Source organism: Poecilia latipinna, unplaced genomic scaffold (assembly GCF_001443285.1).
Source record: "Poecilia latipinna isolate Pla-1442-1.1 unplaced genomic scaffold, P_latipinna-1.0 Scaffold2977, whole genome shotgun sequence".
In the NCBI taxonomy this organism is placed as follows: domain Eukaryota; kingdom Metazoa; phylum Chordata; class Actinopteri; order Cyprinodontiformes; family Poeciliidae; genus Poecilia; species Poecilia latipinna.
Window position 1 is genome coordinate 11,546 of NW_015115593.1, and position 23,485 is coordinate 35,030.

General features: G+C 34.7%; 2 protein-coding genes across 4 annotated transcripts; both read right to left on the reverse strand.

Annotated features, from left to right (window-relative positions):
* Positions 1 to 1,430: 1,430 nt before the first annotated feature.
* Positions 1,431 to 7,778, reverse strand: stx3a (syntaxin 3a). Its single transcript, XM_015022310.1, has 10 exons — positions 7,508 to 7,778; positions 6,012 to 6,086; positions 5,832 to 5,931; positions 5,675 to 5,749; positions 5,499 to 5,569; positions 5,006 to 5,114; positions 4,092 to 4,165; positions 3,702 to 3,836; positions 2,403 to 2,513; positions 1,431 to 1,896 (listed from the first exon to the last, which is right to left on the reverse strand). The coding sequence occupies exons 1-10, from the start codon at positions 7,535 to 7,537 to the stop codon at positions 1,819 to 1,821; spliced, it is 858 nt and encodes a 285-aa protein (XP_014877796.1). The 5' UTR covers positions 7,538 to 7,778; the 3' UTR covers positions 1,431 to 1,818.
* Positions 7,779 to 8,012: 234 nt separating this feature from the next.
* On the reverse strand, positions 8,013 to 15,123 carry tmem176 (transmembrane protein 176). Of its 3 annotated transcripts, none has more exons than XM_015022307.1 (7): positions 15,020 to 15,123; positions 13,737 to 13,865; positions 12,853 to 12,963; positions 11,961 to 12,017; positions 11,125 to 11,292; positions 10,309 to 10,425; positions 8,013 to 9,091 (listed from the first exon to the last, which is right to left on the reverse strand). In XM_015022307.1, the coding sequence occupies exons 2-7, from the start codon at positions 13,860 to 13,862 to the stop codon at positions 9,035 to 9,037; spliced, it is 636 nt and encodes a 211-aa protein (XP_014877793.1). In that variant the 5' UTR covers positions 13,863 to 13,865; positions 15,020 to 15,123; the 3' UTR covers positions 8,013 to 9,034. The 3 variants fall into 3 exon arrangements, with proteins under 3 accessions (XP_014877793.1, XP_014877794.1, XP_014877795.1); XM_015022308.1 differs by having other exon boundaries at positions 13,737 to 13,862; positions 15,020 to 15,121; XM_015022309.1 differs by lacking the exon at positions 15,020 to 15,123 and adding an exon at positions 13,971 to 13,992.
* Positions 15,124 to 23,485: the final 8,362 nt, after the last annotated feature.

Sequence of the window (23,485 nt, forward strand, 5' to 3'; positions counted from 1 at the left end):
AACTTTAAAAAATGATGTCATATACACAGCTTTGTAATAAAAACACACAAAACAAGAACTTATAGCTGTTAAAAAAAGAGCCTCAAGGCAATGTCACAGTCATCTAAGAAAAAACAACCCTGAATATTAAAAAATATGAACACACTCTAAATTACAATTATTTTCATTCCATACATTATAAGTGTCTCTCACCCACTAAGTGCACTCCAAAAACGTAAAATCTTACCAAGAAGTTTTGGTCTAATTTCCAGTGCAAACATCTTAATACACTTGAAATAAGAGAAAACTAACTCCTGAGTGACTTTTCAGTAAAATAAAGGATCTTGTTTTAAGTAAATATTTCCTTAATATTGATGAAAAGTTCTAGTTCCATTAGCAGATTATTCTACTAAAAACATGGCAAACAGGTGAAATAATCTGCCAGGGGAATTATTACTTTTTTTTCTTTTTTTTCTTCTTTTTATTGCAATATTAAGGAATTATTGACATAAAATAAGCACATATATTTACTGCTAAAAAGATATTTTAAAAGTTAGTTTTGTCTTATTTCAAGTGTGCTAAGATATTTGCACTAGAAATTAAACCAAAACTTCTTGGTAAGATTTTGTGTTTTTGCAGTGTGCTCACATTAAACAAACTAAAAAAATTTTGAATAGTTGTTATCCATGCAATATAAATTATTTCATTAACTGCAGTTAATAGCATAAGTATTGCCACAATGTGCTTCCAAGTAGAGTCTGTAATTAATTGATTGCAGTAAAACAAATTTTAACTGAAATTATATCAACAAAACAAGCATCATTTTCAATTCAAAAACCCTTTTTGCTGGTAAGTTTTTGAATAAGGAAACATATGACCTCAACAGCAAATATATTTGTTGTTTTTAGCTTATTATTTAAGTTATTCAACCATCAGATTGGTGCAAAGTGTGATTATATCAAATCAGCTTTCAGTTTTTTCAGAAACTTCTGATCATTCCTGCACCTTATTTGAAAAAATACTTCTACAGAAACATGGATGCTGACATTAGTATTGGAGACGTCTGCGCTGCTGCAACATGTTTAGGATTGAGATGCTATTTTATCTATAACTCCCGTTTGCACATCCTGAACGCAACAATAAACCTTTCCAGCAATTTTTGGAGCAAAAATTAACCTACAGTGAGCCAAGAGAAGCTATTTATCGTCCATCACTGTCGCCTGAGCATCTGACTTACAGGCATACCAGAAAACAAAATGCAATTAAATGGTTAATTGGGTTTTCATGGACTAAATCTATGTAATTAAAGTAATTTAATGAGCTAAAGCCCCAGCATTAATTTTACCTGATTCTTTTCATAGCTTTGCAGATTTTTCCATGTTGAATTGAAATGAAATTGAAAAAGCTGATTTCTGCTTTCTTAAGAGAACTGAAATATTTTATAGAAGTTCATCATAATGCTATTTTTATTGTGTTGTACACAATAAAACACAATCACAGACAGATTGTACTTTTTACGTCCATTGAGTTTTCAAATATAGATTAAATATAACTACACAGAATCGGTCTACCAAAAACTTTTGAAAAACTTTTAGGTTTTGGCAGAAATTAGGTTTTCCTCTGACTATATTTCCATTTATTTAACTATGGATGTTCACACTGCACTGAAATTTCTAATGTGGTTTGTAGTGTTGCCTTAAGCTTACAATGAAAACAGAATCTTTTTTTAAAATACATTTTTTGTTTCTTTCTATCTTGACTCAGATCCACACGACACTGAAAAGAATCCATGGCCACATTTGAACAGTTCTTTTCTGTTTCCAGACTCAGACAGATCCGCTATTTGATGAAACTGTAGACAAACGAGCCGAAGATGATGGCCAGAATCACACAGCAGCAGAAGATCATCATTTGTTTCTGGAGAAAGAGGAATGGGGTTAATAAAGTTATAATATATCATCTGACAATTAAATTTTCCGCCACAGAACACATGGCCGTCTAATACCATTTATAGTTAATTAATGTAATAATAGTTATTTAATAGTTGACATTTCTTTACATATTTGGTAGTATTGTCTGTAGGTTTGCAAAGGGGATCCCAGGTCAGAGGTTAATGCTCTGCAGCACACGTGTCAAACTCAAGGCCAAATAATTTTACAGATTTTGAGATGTACTCTACAAAACCAGGGTAAGAACATACCTCATCGTGTCTGTTCTCTGGACTTTTTTCTTTATGAACTACATGAAAACATCATGATGTTTAGAAAAAAAAACTTTAATATCAACCAAGTGAAGCCGCCCTGATCCCCATAATGACTTTATTCCAACTCAGCAGTAAACTCCAGCTGTCATCAATTATCTGATTGTTTCCTGCTTACAGTTTCTAATCAGGAAAAGATTGAACTCTGTGGATGTTAACTCACCCGGCGCGCTTCCTGCTGGTACTTGGCAGCCTTCTTGGTGTCTGCCACCGCCCTCTCAACAAACCCCACCGACTGATCCATGTTGCTTTCAATTCTGTCTATCATCCCGCCCTGTGAAAGGAGAACGAACAGCAAGACTCGATAACAAGTGAACTGACTGCTTTGCTTGATAACCAGCATGAAACTGGAATGCTTGTAATTGATTAAATTAAGTTTCTTTTCTTGTCAAACTACACACGTCATTGGTTATTATTGGATAGTCATGTGACTATGAATTTCTTGTTATGCGCTTAGAAAATTAAACCTTTTTTGTATTAACTCATAAAATAATAATAAAAAACAAAAATACAGAATCATGAGAAGAATATGGACAGATAGATGTATTGACCCTTTGCGCATGACGTCACTCTTCGAAACTCAGCCTGTTCCGCCATGACGGACATCAAAACAACCTATTCGCTCCTGTAAAGCCTGTTAAAAAACGCACTAATGGTAGCATAATAACGCTTTTATTTAGTTGATTTCGCAGATGGCCACAATGGTGCTGCGTGGTCGGCTGCACAAACAGACAATGGTGAAAACCAAACTTGTCATTTTATTGTGTAACACTTTTAACGCAGAAAGATACTGCGGTGATGGATAGCAGTGACTGTCAGCCCTCGGTGAAACTGCGGATTTGCAGCGAACACTTTTCACAAGGTAAGAAGATAAACGTTTATAAACTTAATAAGTAAGTGTGATCAGAAAGGTATCAAATATGGCAGTATTATGGAGAAGGTACGCCTCTAACCATTAGTAACCATGGAAACAATACCCCACCATCACGTAGCCTAGCATGTATGGAAAAAACTTGTTAGCGTCTCGTCTTCTGCAAGTTTTTAAGGCTTCTCCGGTGTAAAGGGAAGCGCTATTTATGACATAGTGATATTAATAATGTGGTCTGAATTCAGGCAAAGTCGGTAATTTGATCAACACGTCGCTCCTGTAAAGGAGCGTCAGGAGGGAGGAGGTACGGGTCGGTTTCTAAGCTAGGTGTTTCAAACTTTTGTAAATACCGCCGTCTATGAGCCCCAACCAGGTGTGTTACATCACAGACAAATTAGCTCCACTCGAACAAGAAGAAGCCATGAATAAACTGGTAAAAACAACTTTGGAAAACAATTTCAGTCACTCAGTTCAATACTCCCGTCCCTCACTTTGCAAAGGGTCAATAGACTAGAGGCTATTGTAGAGTCAATAAGGCTTGTTAATGGCCGGTTAGAATTGATTATTTTATTATGTCTTGGTTTCCATGTTTACCTGGTTCTCCACCAGCATGGCGATATCAACAAACATGTCATGGAGCTCTTTGATGCTGCTTTCCAGCCTCATGATGTCTTTGTGACGGGCCTCGATCTCGTTCAGGGCCTGCTGGTTAATCTTGGACTCTGTGATCTGCAGAAGGAGACAGAAACAAAGACTAATAAATATTTTACTGGTTTTAAAACAAGCAAAGTCCCCTTGGGTTTTGGTAATGTTGAGATCCTTAACATTAGATGGTGAATCACAAAACAGATCCACAGTTTTCCATTTTTTATTTATTGTTGGGAATAGCTCAATGGCATTGCCATTTTGGTGTTTTGTAAGTGACATGTCTATTTTTTTACCTCTTGTTGTGAATAACTGACCGGTATTATATTCAGATCTTACCCCTGCAGAGAAGACAGCTGAATTTCCCCCCTCCAGCATCTCCTCCAGTTCCTCATCAGTTGTTTTTTTCCCTGCTACAATGAGAAACAGTTTTGTTTAAAAATTGTTTTACATAAGGTTACTTAAAGCTAACTTAACCTTCTGTTTTCTATTTGTTTATGTTTTATTTCTATAGAAAGACACTTCACTGAGCATGCTCAGAAGGCATTACTACTATTATGTTGCTGAATCTGATCTTCTTACATTGTTATAAATTCACTGAACTTCAACTTTCAAGCTAATCCTGCTGGGGTACGTTAAAATATATAAAAGGAAAATTGTGTCAGTCCAAAAATACGACAAAAAACAGAAACTAGAATGTTTACTGTTACTGATTATTACAATAAAACCCATCTGATCAGCACCGGCTTTATCAGTTTAGAAAAACAGGGTAGAGAGTAGAATTGAACAGTTTCCCTTAATTTACTTTAAATCAGCAGGTTAGCAACTTCAAAATGATATTTTTTCCCCTATTATTTGAGTTTTTTATTTTTTTTAAATCCTGACATTTTGGGTCTGTATCAACATATAGAATGTAATTTATTGCTCTTAAAATCAGATATTATACTTTAATGACTTAATGGGGATAATTTTGCATTTAATCTATTTTCTGCAGGAAGTAGAAGTTATAGACAATGGATAGATTTAAAAACAACAACCTTTATCATAGAACTTGTACTTTTTTAAATTCTTTATTTTTTTTTATTTATTTATTTTTTTTGCAAAATCACTTTTGGCATAAAAATTACTTGTGACATTATTATAGGAAGGTGACAAAAATCTTTTTTTCCAAAAAGCACAACAACAGCAACAAATCTGCAACATTGATAGTAAATAAACAATAAAAAAATAGAGATTTTGTTTTGAGTACTTACTGATCTCAAGCTGCCGGGCAATTCGTCCTTTGCTCTTATCCCTGAAGTCAACTTGAGCCTCGTTGTATTTTGTCATGACTTCAACAAACTTTTTAGCCAATATTGCATGCTGCAGGGAGCAAAATGGATACCGTACTTTATTCTTTTATAATTTTCTTTTTGCTCTGTCAGCGCAAAGAGCTTCGTGAATTTAAATCTCTGCATTTTAGTTTTACTTCCTCTTTTTTCTTTTCATAATTAAGGTCAGAACAAAAATTATGCCAATAAGTTAATAATATTTGAGCTATCAACAAAAAATCATTTCTATAATTGGTTGCTGCGTTAATAAAGTAACATTTACATAGCAACAGTAAAAAAGTCTCTGTAAATGTAATAACTGCAGTAGATAATGTATAAATACATAAGTAGGAAAGTATTTCTTGGACAAAATGTTACATAATGCTGAATGTTTACGTTAGATTGACTGTGAAAAGTCAGATTGGCGTTGTTTGACCTGTGACTTGCGTATCCTGAGGTCTGCAGAGGCCCTTTCATCTGTGTTTGACTCAAGCTGTCGCTCAATACCTGACACACAGACACACACATAAGGTGGAGAAAAATGTATTTAAAACAACCTGAAACATACTAAAATATATCAGAAGTAAGTAAAATGGAAGCATAAATACTGACTCTTCAGCTTGTTTCTTGCGTTGTTAGCTGACTTTTTTATCTCATTGGTGAGAGTTTCAACATCATCCTGAGTTTCTGAGTTCAAAGTCAAAAACAGATGAAAAAGTTTTAGTTACAGATAATTAATTAAAACATTCTGAGCTTTGGAAACAGTTACTTTGGTCAGGTGTGGGGGCCGACAAGATGGAGGAGTAGAGTTTTTTAATCTCTGTCACACTCTCATCGACTTTGTCAATGCTGGTGCGAATATCTTCAATCTGAAACAAACACACACACACACACACATCTGAGCTGATGACTGTGCATAGATGAATACAGAAAGAGAGAAAGTGAGTACCTGTGCAAAGAAGTCATCCATGAAAGCCTCGTTTTCCACGGGAACCTGGATGTCGTCACCGCCAGGATCACTCTTCTGTTCAGAACATGTTTAAAAAGCGGGAAGATTAAATTCCTCTACAGAAAGCACAAAACCTTACGGAAGAGGATTAACGCCACAAAAAATAACTGTTTTTTTCAGAATTCAAACTTTAATCTCAGATTTACTCTTTAATCTGAAATGATTAAAGTTAGAATTCAGAGAAAAATAATGATGATTAAGGTGAGAATTTTGAGATTAAAGTTCAAAATCGGAGAAAAAGTCAAAATTCTGATATTTGAATTGAATTCTGCTTCTGTTTTTTATTACTATTTTTCAGCAGCCTTGTATGCAGAGTGTACTTACTATTTTCATGAGAACAAATCTCAGATTCATTTTATTACATTGTACCATGTACCATCTGTAATCTATTTATTTCAGATTGTCTGAAGTTAAATCTGACCAAGCTTTTCTTGTTTAAAGTCATTTTGAATTACCCAAATTATTTATATGACCTAAATGCTAGTCACAGGTCAGTCACAGGTCGGAAAACCTGGCGAGAATATTCTTTTTTAGATTTTGTTGTAACTTTTCTTGAATTCAAAAGTTTACATATATTTTGTCAGTATAAAGTACAATTGTCTTTCAAACTGTGTAACCTGGGCCAAACCTTTTGGGGTTCCTTCCTCAAGTTTCCAATAGATTAGCCTACACATTTGAGTTAATTGGAGAAACACCTGTTTATGTTTTTTAAGGTTAGACTTTAAACACACCGCTTTACTGTTTGACATAAAGGGAAGGTCAAAAGAAATCAGCCAAAACAGGAAGAGAATATTGCATCTGGTTCATCCTTTGGAACAATTTCCAGATGCTTAATTGTGAGGCTTCCATCCATTCAAACAAATGCAAATACAGACATGATGGGAATGCCCAAACCTCAGACGGATTCTGTGTCCCAGAGATTATATTTTTGGTCCAAAATTTGCAGATTGGCTCTAAATCAAAAGCCAAATACCTTGTGAAGATTCAGCTGAAGCTGGTCAGACAGAGTCATTATCCACAATCAAACTGGGCTGAAAAGCCACCCAGTGAGGAAGCCATTACTTCAAAGCATAAAAAATAAATGAAAAATCAGATTGCAGTTTGCAGAGGCACGCAAATGGAAATAGCAAATATTTCTATTAGGAAATAGAAAATAATTTAGGTAATTCTCACTAACATAAAACAAAAAAAAAGGTTTGGTCAAATTTAACTTCAGACATATAGAAAAAAATTGTCTTTTTATTCAGTGTATGTAAATACCACTCAACTGTATAATGTCTGAAAAACTAAGGATGAGCAAACAGAAATGATCAAAACGTATAAAACAGCAGGTTTAGTTTCAGTTTAACTAAAGTTTTAAAGTGAATCAGAGGCATGTCTGTCCGTTCAACAAGTGTCTCTCTGCTCATTTTGAATCTTAATAAAAATTGACGTACCTCCTTCAGCTGGGCCAGTCGGTCCTTCATTTTCTCTACTGTTGATTCAGCAAATAAATTAAATGTAAAATTATTTTTTAAAAAGGCAAAACCGACTCCAATGAAATACTCAGTTAAAGCATTGAGGCTCCTTCAAATCATTCAGCAGCTGGTGACCCAGAGAGGAATGTATAAATTAAATTATTCCACAGTCTGGATCGCTGGATCGTCCAGATTGTTTATAAGGTTTCCTGCGCTCTTTCTACGCTGAGGACCAACTAAGCCTCTATCCTCTAAGAACGGATTAGGACAGCCATTTTCAGGAGGATAAATCTCTGTCCCCCACCCCCCTCCCACATCCGATAGGCTAATCACACCGGACCGCTGGGCCTTCATTTACTACACTACACTACAGCTGAAACAATTAAACGGGTTAATCAGCTGTTGATTTAGTAAATGAATAATCATTAACTGGAGATTATACTCAAAAAACAGCAATTTGCTGAAACAATAACACACTGAGAGCTGTAATTAATATTTTTATTTATTTCAAGTAGACAAAACGTAAAAGCAAAATAAAAAATGTAAAAATAAAACAGATTATCAAGCACATTGACATGCAATTTTACATAAGTTGTTCAAAAAGGAGCAGGTAGAAGATACAGGATTTTCAAAACGGTAAACACACAGGCCTAAAAAAAAAAGGTCAAAGTGACACATTTTGTTTGCCAAAATATTTAAAGGTGACTCATTATGCTAAAGTGTTGGAAATCAGCTGGGGTTGCTTGGTAACGGGCCTGGGCTCTGCTGGGGTTGCTAGGAAATGGGGCTGGACTTCAATGGGGTTGCTAGGTAACGGACAGTGCTGCTGATTTACATTCACAAGGATTTTTGAAATGACTCATTTTCCGGACACCAAACATTAAGTTATTGCCAGAAAACAGCTGGTTGTTTTTTTTTTTTTAGAAGCACTAGAGACTCAAATGGAAGTAAAAAAAACGTACAAAATGTGGGTTTTAATTATGAAACAAAAGCAAATATTACCGTCAACAAGGCAACTTGCAACCAGGTGTTTGATCTCTTCATATTAATCGTTATACAACAGGCAACAAAATAAAAACGTGTGCACCTTCTACATCGTTTTCATGCCAGTGCCAAATTTTTCTTTAATTCAAATTTTATTGACTCCATGTCATTTTTTCAAACTGTGACTGAAAACAGAGAATGCTGTAAAAGTAAACAAAAGTAAAACCAGAGAATAAGAAATTAAGAAAGTAACAAATCTATTACAGTAGAAAAAAATCCCGATTGTTGATTCTCATGCTTGTCTTGGTAATTTCTAACAGAAACTGGTAATTTATTTTGGTTGATATATCGCTAAAACAGTAGAGTTTGTGACATCTGTGTTAAACGTTTCACAAAAAGGTGAGAAAAAAATAGATGATGAAAACAGAGTTTCCTTAAGCAGATCAAAGCGATCAAGAAAACTTGTCATTTGTGGGCACAAGAAACAGCCAGAACATTTGCACTTGGATAATCATATCAGCTTCACTTTCCGTTCATTATTTTTGTTTCATTGAGCCTGGAAGGAAGTAAATTGATAGCCTGCAAGGACAGGAAGAGAGAGAGAATTAACATTTGCACTTGCAAACCCACAAGGATTACAATAAATAAAATAGTGTTGTTTTTGTTTTAATCTTGGTGTTGTGTGGGGAGGGTCGTTCTCCATAAGAGAAAGAGTCTCTAACTTTGACAGAAAAACAATACGAGGCAGACAATATACAAAAAAGCATCCTGCCAAGATTTAAAGGTGGCCCATTAAGCTTCCCTGAACAGGATACGGCAGGTATATGTTCCATACAAAACATGTTCATTATATTTTTTGCACAAAATCTTTCTTGGAGAATGAGGTTTTAGTCTGCTCCATTTTTCCTATTTTCAGAATGAGCTATTTTAGGGCTTCTGTTTCTTTAAATACAAATGGCAACGCCCCCCAACTCAACGTTTACACTTGTACATAAAAATGGCTGCAAAAAGATGTGCAATTATACAAACATACATCTTTGAAAAGCAGTAGTGGAGCCTCCTGCACAACCAAAAAGAATGCAGCAAGTGGTTTCTGGAAGGTAAGAGAAGCACCTACAGCAGTAAAATCAGCTGGCCAAATGTGCTGAGGAGTGTTAAAAAAATACTAAAGGAAGTGGCAGAAATAAAACAAAATTGTAGAATTTAAGAAAAACACAATGGAACACAATACACTTCAATTTTGTAGCCTAATAATACTTAAATAACCAAACAAATATGAATGCTTTTTGCATTTTTGAATTTCGGGTAACATTACTAAATTTTTGAGGTGCAATTGCTCTCTAGTCAATGATTAGAGACTAGAGAGCAATTACGCATACATTTGAAAACCTTGATACACCACTGGTTGCTTTATTATTAAGACAAGCAATCAAGCAAGTTAAATAGTTTAATTTAGTCCACAAATGTCCAGAATTGTATTACAAATTGAAAAAGATCTAGAAATTTGGAAGTTTCTTTGCAAATATTTATATTTCATAAGAGAATGTTGTTGATATTGAAAAAATGATGAGAATACATTTCTTTTAAATATATAAAAACTGAATATGCATATTTATTTTAACATAAAGCAAAATGTATTTTGTATCTTAAGTGGGATATGATTTTGCACTTTTTCCATTCTAAGATTGATAAAAATATATATACCATCCCTACTACCCTCATAGCAACATGGATTTCCTGTTTTAAACATGCTAGCAGACAAACAGAATATACAAATTCAAATTATAACCACTTACTGCGTATTGTGAAAAGATGTGTTTCTGCCTGTAGAGAAGCCAGCAGAATACGGCAGAGAGGACTGCCTGCACTAACGTGAAGAAAAGCAGAGACGACTTTAACCCCTTGGAGAATTTCTGTTGTAGGAAATAAGGAGCAGAAAATACATTTCTGTAATACCGTCGTTTTTTTAAAGCACAGTCTGGCTTACGCTAATGCAGAAACAGTGAGAGCTCACTAAACATTATATTTTTATTTTTTCCTATCATTTCTAGAATGTCTTCCTGAATTATTTTAGTGGTGTTTTCCACATCTTTAAAGTGGCAAGCTAATGATTTGTTAGCAGAGTATCCAAAAGTTATACTCAAGTGATAATAGAACTGTTTCCACATATTTTAAAAGTAAAAGTAAAAAGAATCCATCCAAGAAATTACTAAAGTAAAAACATATTTAGTAAAAAGTCTACTCAAGTAATGAGCAACAAATCAAAACATCAATTATTTAAAAATTACATCATCAGACGGCCCAAAAAATAAAATCATGTGACAATGTTGGTACTTTAATGACCAAATATTTCCTATAAATAACATAATCAGGCAAAATAAATATTTTCCTAATCATTTTTTTCCATATAAAATATATGAAACTTTAACAAAAACTGCAGGTGTGAATTTTTGGTTAAAACATGTTTGTTCATATATCGAAGTTTCTCACAGTGGGCAGAGAATCCAGAAATTTTACTCAAGTAAGAGTAATTATACGTCAGGTATGAAAAATGGAACAAAATCACAAAGGAAATTCACAACATGGTGACATAAATAGAAGCAGACACTAACCGTGGCGTTGATTTTGTCCCTACAGGGGTCTAATGGGTAATATGAGAGGGGCTCTGTCGTCATCTCACAGTGCGGCAGCGTATGTTTGTATAAATCCAGAGAGTAGATGATCACAGCCACTGCTGACAGCACCATAGCTGCCACACTCGTTACCAAACACGCCTGCACCTGGATTGGAAAAGCATATTTCACTTTCTGCATAAAGCTGGAATCAGAAAAGCACAAACTGAAACGGCTAATCAGGTCATCCCAGAACTTCTAGGAAAATGTTTTGGGATTTGGTGACTCAGATTAAGTTGAGCCGGTGATGGCATTTTCATAAAGTCAATAAAACCAAAGTGCATTTAAAAGAAAATGTGTGACCATGTTGATGAAGAAAAACACAGATGTATGAGTATTTTTGCCTAGTTTCTAGAGCAAATATCTCAGTTCACTTGAAATAAACAAAAGTAATTTAAAAGTAACTTTTTAAATCAACAATTCTTGACTATAGATAGAGAAGTTCAAGTTCCACTGGCAGATATTTTCGCTTATAACAAGACACTTCCTGTTTTAAGAGAAAAAAATCTCACAGTCGAACTCAAACTTTACCTATAATCAAAAATTATTGACTTAAAAGCAAACATATATCTTGCTGAAAAGTTACTTTTCAGTTACTTTTGTCTTATTTCAAGTGAACTGAGATATTTGCACCAGAAACTATGCAACAGTTTTGGTAAGATTTTGCAATATAAAATATATGCAAATAACATACATATTGAGAATGATACAAACAATGACATAAATAATGTTATTTAAAATTCATGCAATTTTTAATACGCCTGGCGCAGACTTACGATCTTCACTGAGAAGTGTTTATCCAACGTCATCGCAATCGATCCTGCTGCAATGAACTGAGAACATAAACAGGTAGATTTATTACATTCCACCTCCAACACAAAGTGAAAAACTTCATCAGCTTCTACACAAAGATTGTCCTAATTAACAGAAACAAAGGCGTGGAAACATTAGTATCTAGGTGCATTTCTGTTATAAATGTGCACAAAACACTTCTATGAATATCAAAGAAATTCCAATGTTTCTGTTTTTTTGTGTGTATTTTTTCTCTTTTTTATTTATTTCGAACAAATAAGATCAAGTAATATCAACTTACATTAAAAAATAAATAGAAGAATAATGCTATATATATAAAATGTCTGCTGCAACAAAAAACTAAAGTAAAAAAATATATAAAAGGCGTCTGCTTATGAGATAAAGTTAAATTTCTTAATAAGAGTCATTGTTTTATAAGTTTCTTATTATTTGAATTAAGTTTTTCAACAGGGGAATTGCACAACAGCAGTGTTTTTATTAAATAAGAAACAATTAAAATCACATATGAATAAGTTTGTTCATATGCTATTTGTTCTGTTTTCTTCTTCGTGGTTTACGCCAGTGGCAACATCTGGTTGTTGATCATCTGCAAAAAAACGTGTTTCCAAAGCAGTTTCCAAAAATAAACCCATTTAGAAATAGCCGGGTAAAAAAAACACCAACTTTTAATCAACTTTAAAATTTTCGAAATAGGCATAAAGTACATTTATTTTTGAAATGTCAAATTGCACAATTAATGTAACCACAGCTGCTATGTAAATAATCTATATAATATACTCAGTTGATTTTTTTTTTCAATAATATTCAAATTTATTGAATATGGCTGCATAAGAAGACACAAACAAAACATCTCACTGTTAATCCGGTCCACCAGGGAACACCAAAGTTGACAACATGAGTGTGTTCAATGAAGTGTAGAGGCAGTGAGTAGATCATAACCATCAGCCCCAGCATCACTTGGCTCAACTGGTACAAACACAACGAAAACACACACAAAACATTGTGGAAACTGAAAAAGAAGAGAGTATAATGGCTTTTTGAAATTGGATTAAAAAAGGGCTTTTTGTATTAGGGCATACTACCCAACAGGAAAATGGTGGATCTGTGAAGAACGGTGAGGCTCCTTTTCGGTTTCAGTGCTAATCCAATCCAATTTCTGACCAAATTTGGTTAGAACTACTCAGATTCTGTTCCAACACCATGAACTCCATTTTGTGGTAAATAATAGCTGAATGAGAATGGGTCATTTCTGATGGATGGATCCGATCTTTTGATAGCTGATTTGTTTGTTTGTTTTTTCTGCCACTCATCTTACATGTAGGCTACATGTCAGACTTAGCTTCCAAATAAAATCTATTAGCTAAGCTAACTTTGCTTGTTCGCCAGTAATTACTACAGTAAATATCACTGATGTTTATTTTAGTATTACACAGAGGTGGGTAGAGTACTCAAAAATTTTAATTGAGTAAAAGCAGTAATGCACTTATACTGTGTATAAGGCAGGAAGAAGGCGAGAGCCAGTTCCAAGCTTGTAAGTTGTTTATTGTTGTCATAGCAACTCCATAGCAACTGCCTGCCAAGATGGATGTCAGCTAAGTGTTACGTCAAACGAGAACGTTTACCCGTGACCTATGTAAGTTCGACCATAGAGTTCGACGCCAAGAAGCTTATCGAAGAAGAAGATACCATCCAGGCTAACACAAACTTGAACACAGACGTAAATATAGCTAATAACTCACCCCCAGACATTTGGGCTCGCCCTTCTGTATGGCTTCGTGCAGCTGCTGTTGTCTGTCAGTCAGTTTCACTTTGTTCGGATCATCCAGCACCTGGACACTCAAGTCCCTGGAGATAGTCACGGACATCTTCTGCTGATGGCAAAAGCGCTGTTACACAATGTTAATCAGACCATTCACAGCTTTATGCAAGTAAAGCTTTTAAGCTGAAGTACATAACTTTTATAAAGAATATACCTTTTATTTGTTAAAACTGTCACTATGTCTTGACTGTTTGTTAAGACTGTTTGTTGGGTTTTAATGGCGGTCTAAACCAACTCAAGGTGCATTTACCGCCACCTACTGGTCTGGAGTGTGGAGGTCAATATAATCTCCTCCCTGAGTTACTATTGACATATGAAGAAATGCACCGCTCCCGATCAAAAACAACCAATCAGAACTAGTAGGAGGGAATAAGCACTGTGGGTCAACTTCATGTACTCGCTGCTAAATTCGCTAATGGTGGAGAAACAACTTAGTTTTTCAAGAAAACCGTTTATCTGCCTACAGCTAGCATTAGCATTCACAACAGGCTTTGCTGATGGGGAAAAGCTGTGCTTAGTAGAGAGCAGCAAGGAGGGAGGGGCAGGAAATGAGAGATTGTGATTGGCAGCAGTAAAACCCGCCTCCTGGCTCTGATTGGTTGTTTCTAGTTAGCGCTGGGAGAAGACAGAGGAGATGAAGTTTTTTTCAAAGGTTATCTGACTCATACCATACTGTTATGACATACAGACACTTTCAACAGATATGTAAAAAAATAAAAAAGTTTTTTTTTTTAATAAAACTTACATCCTGCAACTTTAAGAAAGTTACAGAAAGAACTGCAGAACAATGCTAGATTTATATTCAGTCTTAGTTTGAAACTGAGCAGCTCTATTGCTTAACAAACTGGATAAAGTAAGATTTATATTCAGTATTATAGAAACAACTTTAACTATTTGAGTTAGGGTCAATTTAATGAGTTTGGCTGGAGTTAGAAGGATTTTATTCTAACTACATTAGGTATTTTGATATGTTTTAATAAAAATCAAAAACACGTCTTCTATGCAAGGTCTGTAGGTGTATAATCAAACACGACAGAGATTTTAAAAAGCAGATGAACGCTGATTAAACGACAACAGAGATCTGTGCTGCTTCCCGGTCGTAGTTCTGCTCTGTTGTTTGTAATGGTCATTTGTTAAACCACCAAACTCCAAACTACTTACAATCTAATGATGCATCAAAAGTACAGTATGGGTGATTCCTACCTTTTATTGGACAGTCAGTGGTCTCTTCGTCTGTTTTCTGTCTGCGCTCCACGCTGTGCCTCCCTAACTTCTCTGTTCAGAGCCAGCAGGGTGTGTGTGAGGAGGGGGAGAATGTGTTTATCAGGGAGAGACTGGTGTGTGTCTGTGGGAGAGGTCCAGTAAAGCTCCCCCTCCTTCGTTTCCTCTGCCAGTTTTGTGCATTCCACGAATTAGTTTCTTGTTTGGGCTTTGGGTTCTTGTTCTCTGTGAACTGTTCATCTGGGAACCAGGAACCGGGTCGTTTCTGCAGACCGGAGTCTCTCCGTCAAGGTAAATAATCCTGTTTTAGATATATAGATACTCGCATGTTGGTGTTGTTTGTGTCACGCGAGAAGCTGACATGAAAAATGTCAACATGAAGAGTTGCAGATGTAGACTACTCTCCACCTCTCCCCTCTACATAATACTTACACCCAGAGGTGGACAGAGTACACAAAAACTTTACGCAAGTAAGAGTAGCAATACTTCAACATACTTTTACTGTGGTAAAAGTAAAAAGCAGCCATCCAAGAAATTACTCAGGTAAGAGTAAAAAGGTATTTGGTAGAAAGTCTACTGAAGTGAGTAACTGGTCAAATTATCAATCATTTAATATTTAAAAATCACATCATCAGATGGACCAAAATATAAAGTTAAGTGGAATATTTTATGGACCAAAATGAAAATAATTCTATTAAATAGCATATAGCAAAAGTAGACAAAAGCAAAATCAATTTCCAAATCAATTTATTTCAATATAAAGTTAATGAAACTTTAACAAAAACAGGTGTGTGTTTGTGTCTGGTGAATTTTTGGTTAAAACTTGTTTATTTTTCATTCAGTGAAGTCACTCACAGTGGGTAGAGAATCAGTTTTAAGTAAAAGTAAAAACATTTTTTTCAAAAAGTTACTCAAGTAAATGTGAGTAAATCTTAGTTTCTAACCACCTCTGCTTTCAGATTACGGTAAATATGTTCAGATCTGGATTTTGATGTATCAGTGCATGACCATCTGTCAGGCTGCAGGCTGTTCTGAAATCGATTCATTGGACGGAAAGATGCTACACTTTTCAAATGCACATGTAGAGACACTTGACAACTTTGTTCAGTAGAGCTGTCCAGCTGGAAATCTAAGGCTTGAGATGAGGTCTTCAGGATAAATCTGTCATTTATAAAGGCTTTGAATTTTAAAGTCACTGATTGTTTCATATCTGACTTATTGTGTGGGAGGGTGGGGTAGCACTTATAAAACTTATATAGATTAAAATTTTCTTTTGTATAAAACTGAAAGTGGATACAGAGATCACACAAACTCAGTTAAACGTTTTGGGAGTTAATGAATTGATAGAATACAGTATCTTAAAATTTATCAATCAATCAAGTTCATTTGTGTAAAACATTTCAGCGATAAGTTCAAAGTGCCATACATCACAAAAACATAAACAAATCGTACAGTCACCAGCCATTTTGCAGTTTTCTGAAAGTTTGTTTCAGATGTGTGGTGCATAGAAGCTGAATGCTGCTTCTCCATGTTTGGTTCTGGTTCTGGGGATGCAGAGCAGAACCAGAAGACCTGAGAGGTCTGGAAGGTTGCCATGACAACAGCAGATCTTTAATGTATTGTGGTGCTGACAACTAACAACAGTATTTCAAAGCCTATTCTCCGAGCTACGGGGAGCCAATTAAGGACTTTAGAACTGGTGTGCTCTGTATTGCTGGTTTTAGTCAGAACACCAGCAGCAGCATTCTGGATATGATTGATTTCTTAGGCAAACCTGTGAGGAGACTGTTGCCATAATCAATGCAACTGAATATAAATGCATGGTTGAGTTTCTCTATATCTTGCTGGGACAAAAGTCCTGTAATCCTGGAGATGTTCTTCAGGTGATAGAAGGCCAACTTTGTAACTGTCTTTATGTGTCTCCGAAGGTTCAGGTCAGAGTCCATCACTAAAGTTATGTCACATCCACACATTGACTTGTGCTAAGCATCTGTTCAGTGCTTGGATGAGTTCAGAGTCACCTGCGTAGCTCTGGTAGCTAATCTTATTTACGTACAAATCGCTTAGAACAAATACTTAAAGCTGATTTCTAAAAATAGAAAGCAAACACAATTTAAAAGGTACTGAGATTTTTCAGTTTTTTGCAGTGATGATGGAAAGACGCATTTCAATTAAAAATGTCTGCTTTTGGAACAATCCATGCACTTTGGGAGCTGGTGAAGTTGTGCCAGAAACATCAGGACCAACAGTGACATACATGCCCACAAGGTGCTGCGTATCAACATCTTTGTGCATGTCTTTTATATACATATCAAAAAAGCATACACTAAAAGTTTAATTGCATTTTATTGTTTTAATACAAGTAATTTAAGAGGCAAAAAAATGCAAATGCCTCTAATTTTAAAGGAGTATTTCACAATTTATCAGAACATCCTGTGATCTAGCAGCATGTAGTTTGGCAACGTGCAGTTCAGGTTCTCCTGCCTCGAACTATACAACTTCTGTTGCCTGAAATCAGCATGTTTCACTTCTCCATACCAGTGAAAAACCAGACAATCAACACGCTGACGGGAACCTGGTGCCTCAGCGTTGAGTTGCGTAATTTTTTTTTCTTTTTCAAAATATATTGGGTCTCATAAGTAGAGTAGATTGTAATAGTGCATCATGACAGATAATTTAATTCAAACATACATTAGGAATACTCTGAGTTTGAGTTATTGTTCCTTACAAAACTAAATGTTCAGATTCGCCCTCTCTGGGTTAAAACAGACGGGAAATAAATTACAAAGCAAGATCTTATTATGGAAGACAACTCTTGCATCAAACAAGAAATGCTTAGAAAGTTAAATTGGTAGCTGAAGGCCTCAAGGCTATACACTGCAAAACAACGAAAATCTTACACGTATTTTTGTTTTAGTTTCTGGTGCAAATATCTTAGTAAACATGAAATGAGACAAAACTAATTTAAAAGTAACTTTTCAGTAAGGTAAAAGAGCTTGTTTTAAGTCAATAATTCCTCAGTATTGATTCTATTGACAGATTATTTCTCGAGATTAAATAATCTGCCAGTAGGACAAGCTCTTATATCTTGCTAAAAAGTTACTTTTAAGTCAGTTTTGTCTTATTTCAAATGTACTAATATATTTTCACTAGAAACCAACCCAAAAATATTTTGTTCTTTTCTTCAGTGTAGGACAATAGAAAGGTTGTTCTGCTTGTTGGCTGCTTTAGAACAAGATGTTCCCGGTTCATCCACTGGACCTTCTGAGATGTTTCTGCCATGAAGAACTTCCTTGTCAATACAGTTTCTCTGCCTTTCAGAGTCCCCAGCCTCACACACACACACACGCACACACACACTTCGCTTTGTCGTCACAACACATCTGCTTCTTACCCCACAGCATTCCTCTGTTTCCTTGGAGGATTGTGACATGTGGTTCTGATGAAATAACATGCTTAATAGACACTCTCACTTCCTTTTTACTCTCTTTTCCGGTTCCAGACTCTTCTGAGTCCGACCTAACATCCTTAGAAAACAGAGGCGTTAATCATTGAACAGGAGTCAACTCAAAAACACAACCAGCTTCTGTGTTATAAGTCTTTTTTCTGTTAAGATATGGTTTATTAAAAATGCTCTGATATGAGTATTTTGTTTCGTAACTTAACGAAAAAAGTCAATGTTACTGCAGAAGAGAATTAGCTTATGCTGTAATTTGGTACAGTGCATCAAATAGTGCTATACATTGTCCCTGTTTAAAAAAAGTGTATCATTATTTATTGGAGATATTCTCTTCCTGTCATATCCCCCTTGTTGATATTGAGCATGTTGCTCAGAATCTGACGTTTTCAATTTTAATTGTGAGATTATGGATTTAGCAACAAGCTGTCAGTGAGCTGACAAAAAATTAGATTTTGAAAATTATTTTATTCCCAAACAATCCGTAGAAAAGCCTTCATTGGCATCACACCAATATTTATTTTATTGCTTTTTCCCAATAAATTCAAAACATCCCTGCCATTATTTGAAGTTTTAATAATTTTTAAAAACATTTTTGTCTGTATTTGAACATCTCTGTTGTTTGCACAGTTTTGTTTTTAATATACAAGTACACACACATAAACATGTATGTTTCCTACATTTTTTTAAATTATCCCATATGATGCACATACCTTTAAATTGGAGTGTGCCGTTTTTGATAACTGCACAGTATTTTAGGTTGTAATTTTGCCGTTACTGTACAGTATATTATTTTTAATTTTGTTTTTAAATATTCTTATACTTTTTTTATCCTTGTGTGAATCTACAAGCCTGAATCTCCTGTTATTTTGCTGCTGTTACATCTGAATTTCCCCTTTGTGGGACCATAACAGATATTTCTATTCCATTCTTCTATTATTCCTGTATTATTTGAGTTCTCATCTTTGTACTTTAAGCACCATTGCTTTATATGTGTACATAGTGAAGTTATGTTCACTATTAAGTCAGGTTTTTTTATTCTGTTAACAGTAACATGGCTCTTGAAAGGGAAGAATCACCTTTTGAATTCACGTGGCGTCATTTCTCCTCCTGGTTTGACGTTGAGACTGCTGCGGTGAGACAAGAACACAATCACTTCTGCTTTGTTTGAATTTAAATGTCTCTTTACTATATACAAAAAACCCAATATTAGCCATTTTGTGACCTTTTTTTACTCCGTTAATGTGACATATTCTGTACAATTATTATTGCAGTTAATTTAGCATTCATAAAGTTAAACTGACTTGCTTAAAATTTGCTCATTTGCACACTTTAGCTTCAGCCATATTTTATAGAGAGGTCATAAAGGTTAAAGTGACTTATTTGTACAAAGGCATCAGTCATGAAAAGTGTTTTTGCATTAATTTGATACACTAAAGGCAGTCTTGGATAATTAGAAAAGATATGAAATAACATTGACATTACTAAACTAAATGTTTTTTTATATAAATCAGAAAAAGAAGGAACCAGAACTGTTTAAGGAAGCTCCTCACAGTTAGACAGTAACACTGAATGGGCTCTAAGAATTTCTAATAAAGATTAGCTGAGTTTTAAATGTGAAGAGGAAGGTAGTTTTCACACCTGACAGTCCGGTAGACTCGATTCGATTGACAACTAAGATTGTGGTATTTGTTCTCTTTTACACTCCATTGTGTCAAATCAACCTAACCATTTGGAAAAACCTGTTCACTGGAACCATTTGAAAAACCTGTTTCCCTTCTCGCCTCAGGGGGCGCTGCACCAAGAACTACAGAAGGAAACAACTCAGTATCTTCTTCGTGTTCCGTTCCGTTCTGAAGAAGATACTGAGCGCAACTTCCTCCTTCATGAAACTTAAACAAAAATGGATTAGCATCAAATTTTAGCGGTTGTAGAATTTATTTTTGTCTCTGGTAAAAGACTACGAGAAAATTATTCCTCTACTGCTAAACTCGAACGTTTGTTTTTGGTTGTATTTACCCAGAATGCCCTGTGCTTTAGCCCACTTCCTGCTTTTGGAGCAGTCCATGGTTCCGTTATGTATTTGAACTCCATCAGAGTTTATCTTCACGCGAGCTGGACTTTCCAGACAAATTAAATGGACAATCAAGAACTGCTTCAGCTCAGTATTAGTTTAAGGTTATGCACACTTATACATTCAGGAAGTTTCACTTTTTTTTCCCACACCACAACCAGATTTTTGCTGAATTGTGCAGGATACATGTCACATTAAAATCTACAAAAATTATCATGGTCTTATTTTCTTACCTCAAATACCTGGCATTTTAGTTTTTATTTCCACTGTAAGTGTTATAAAATGAGTTTGTTAGTGAGTTGTGTGTGTCTACAGGTGGTGACCATCCTACTTGGAGCTTTCCAGCTGCTGCTATGTGTCTCACTCGTCCAGAGTGATCAGATGTTGCCCAAGTTCTTCTTCATAGTGCCTTTGGTGTTGGGAGTAGTTGTAAGTACATCATTGATGAAATTCTTGGCCTGCCTTATATCAAGGTTTAGCAAACTCATTTTAAATCATGGAGGCCATTTAATGTTGCTTTAAATAACTACGAAAAAGTAATTTCTAATTGCTGACTTTATAAAATATCACCGCATTAATTTATCAATTTAACAATTTTGATTTTTTTTTTTAAAGTAAGCATTGTGTTTTTGTTTGAATTGCAGATTATAACCGGGGGATCCCTTGCAATGGCCAGCCAGAAGAACCCAAACAAACTACTGGTGATTAGAAAAGAGTTATTCTGAAACAAAGTTATTATCTGCATGTACTTTTTCACAGAAAAGCTCTAAATTTCATAGCATGTATCAAAAAACATTAACTAAACTACACCATAAAATTTAATTTTAGAATGTTAGAATATGATCTGTACCAGAGTAGAGTAGCCATAAGTTTTACTCACGCGAGAGTAGCTCTACTTCATCATATTTTTACTCAAGAGTAAAAAGTAGCAGTCCAAGAAAATACTGAGTAAAACAGTATTTGGTAAAAAGTCTACTCAAGTACTCAATAACTGATCAAATTATCAATCATTTAATATTTAGAAATTACATCATCAGATGGACCAAAATATAAAGTTAAGTAGAAATTTTGGTACTTCAAGGACAAAAATGAAAAAGTTCATATAAGTAACAAATAAAATAACAAAATCAGGCAAAAGAAAAATGTTCCAAATCATTTTCTTTGAATAAAAACAATTTGGTTAAAGCATGTTTGTTTTTTGTTCAGTGAGTAAAAAAACATAAAGTTTACACAGGTAAGAGTAGAAATATTTAAACATATTTTTATTACAGTAAAATTAAAAATAGCCCTATAAGAAATTACCCACCTAAGAGGTAGCAATGCTTCATGGTAAAATTACTCAAGTAAAAGTAAAAGTGCAGTGTAGCAAAAATACTCCTATAAGTAAATTGTTTTCAAAAAAGTTATTCAAGTAAATTTAATTGAGTAAATGTAACTAGTTGCTTCCCAACTCATTCTATTTTGTTTTCTCCCCAGCTCCGTGGCTGTGCTTGCAGTAATTTACTTGGTCTGCTGGGGTCGCTGTTGGGCTTCGGCATTTATATCTACGTCTTCAACACGGCTAAAAACAGGGAGTCATGTGAACACAGTTACTACAGATGTCTTCCGGGTTTACTAGAGGTCAGTCTCTCCTGATCATTTCCCCACTTTTCTTTTACTCTGTTATTTTTGTTTTAACTTTTGCCATTCATAAACCACGTCTTAATTCATATAAAATGCTACTCCCAGACAGTTTATTATTGCTCTGTAGCAGAATTGGGTTGTACTTAGTTACATTTACTCAATTACATTTACTTGAGTAATTTTTTGGGGAAAAACATTACTTTTAGGAGTATTTTTTTCTATGCTGTACTTTTCACTTTTACTTGAGTAATTTTATTATGAAGTATCTCTACTCTTACTAGAGTAAAATTTCCAGATTCTCAACCCACTGAATGAAAAACAAACATGTTTTAACCTAATTTTCCAGACACAGACACACACCTGCAGTTGTTGTTAAAGTTTCATAAGTTTTTTTACTGAAAGAAACTGATTTGGAAAAATGTTCTTTTGCATAATTTTGTTATTTTTTGTTACTTCTATAAATTATTATTTTGCTCCTTAAAATACCAATATTTCCACTTAACTTTATATTTTGTTCTTCTGATTATGTAATTTTTAAATACTAATGATTGATAATTTGATCAGTTACACAGTACTTGAGACTTTTCTTTTACTCTTTCTTGAGTTATTTTTGGGCAGATACTTTTTACTTTTAGTTGAATAAAAATATGTTGAAGTAGTGCTATTTTTATTTGAGTGTACACTTTTTGGATATTCTGCCCACCTCTGTTATCCGTGCAGTGTTTATGTAATGTTTTCCTTTTTTTCCTTGCAGGACTATGCCTCGAGCCTAACTCTTCAACTGCTGCTCTACGACACTGTGACTGTAGTTTTGCATTTCGTCTCGTCAGTCTGTGCCTTCAAAAGTCTTAAAAATGACTAACACACATGCCTAACATGCTATGTAATCAATGTAATGGAACTGAGTATTAACCCTGCAGGGTATTGTTATAGCAGATATTATAACTGCATTTCGCATTGCTTTCATGCAAAACGTGTCCTCATTTTACATACAACTAATAAAGATTATTTTACATGCTTTGTAGCTTTGAATAAAAAGCATAAAATAATTATTTTGTCTAAATTTGATCTATTATGAATACATCAGTAAAACTGTTAGTGCGACCATTTGTAAGTTTAGTTTGTCTCTGTTCTTTTTCTATGTTTTGTCATTTAGCTCTCTGTTTATTTCTCTATTTTGGTCAGTTATTTTACTATAATTCTTGCACCCTTACAACATCATTATATATATATATATTAGGCCCCTGAGACAGTCCAGCACATAACAGCAGGGTGCAAGATGCTGGCAGGGAAA

Excerpts from the sequence above, each read along its gene's own strand:
- tmem176 (XM_015022307.1), bottom strand. The coding sequence starts at position 13,862 with ATGTCCGTGACTATCTCCAGGGACTTGAGTGTCCAGGTGCTGGATGAT. Across the intron at positions 12,964-13,736 it reads GCGAGCCCAAATGTCTGGGG|TTGAGCCAAGTGATGCTGGG; the intron begins GTGAGTTATTAG and ends TGTTTGTACCAG. Across the intron at positions 10,426-11,124 it reads GGGACAAAATCAACGCCACG|AAATTCTCCAAGGGGTTAAA; the intron begins GTTAGTGTCTGC and ends TTCCTACAACAG.
- stx3a (XM_015022310.1), bottom strand. The coding sequence starts at position 7,537 with ATGAAGGACCGACTGGCCCAGCTGAAGGAG. Across the intron at positions 5,750-5,831 it reads GGCCCCCACACCTGACCAAA|AAACTCAGGATGATGTTGAA; the intron begins GTAACTGTTTCC and ends CTTTGAACTCAG. Across the intron at positions 3,837-4,091 it reads CAGCTGTCTTCTCTGCAGGG|ATCACAGAGTCCAAGATTAA; the intron begins GTAAGATCTGAA and ends CTCCTTCTGCAG.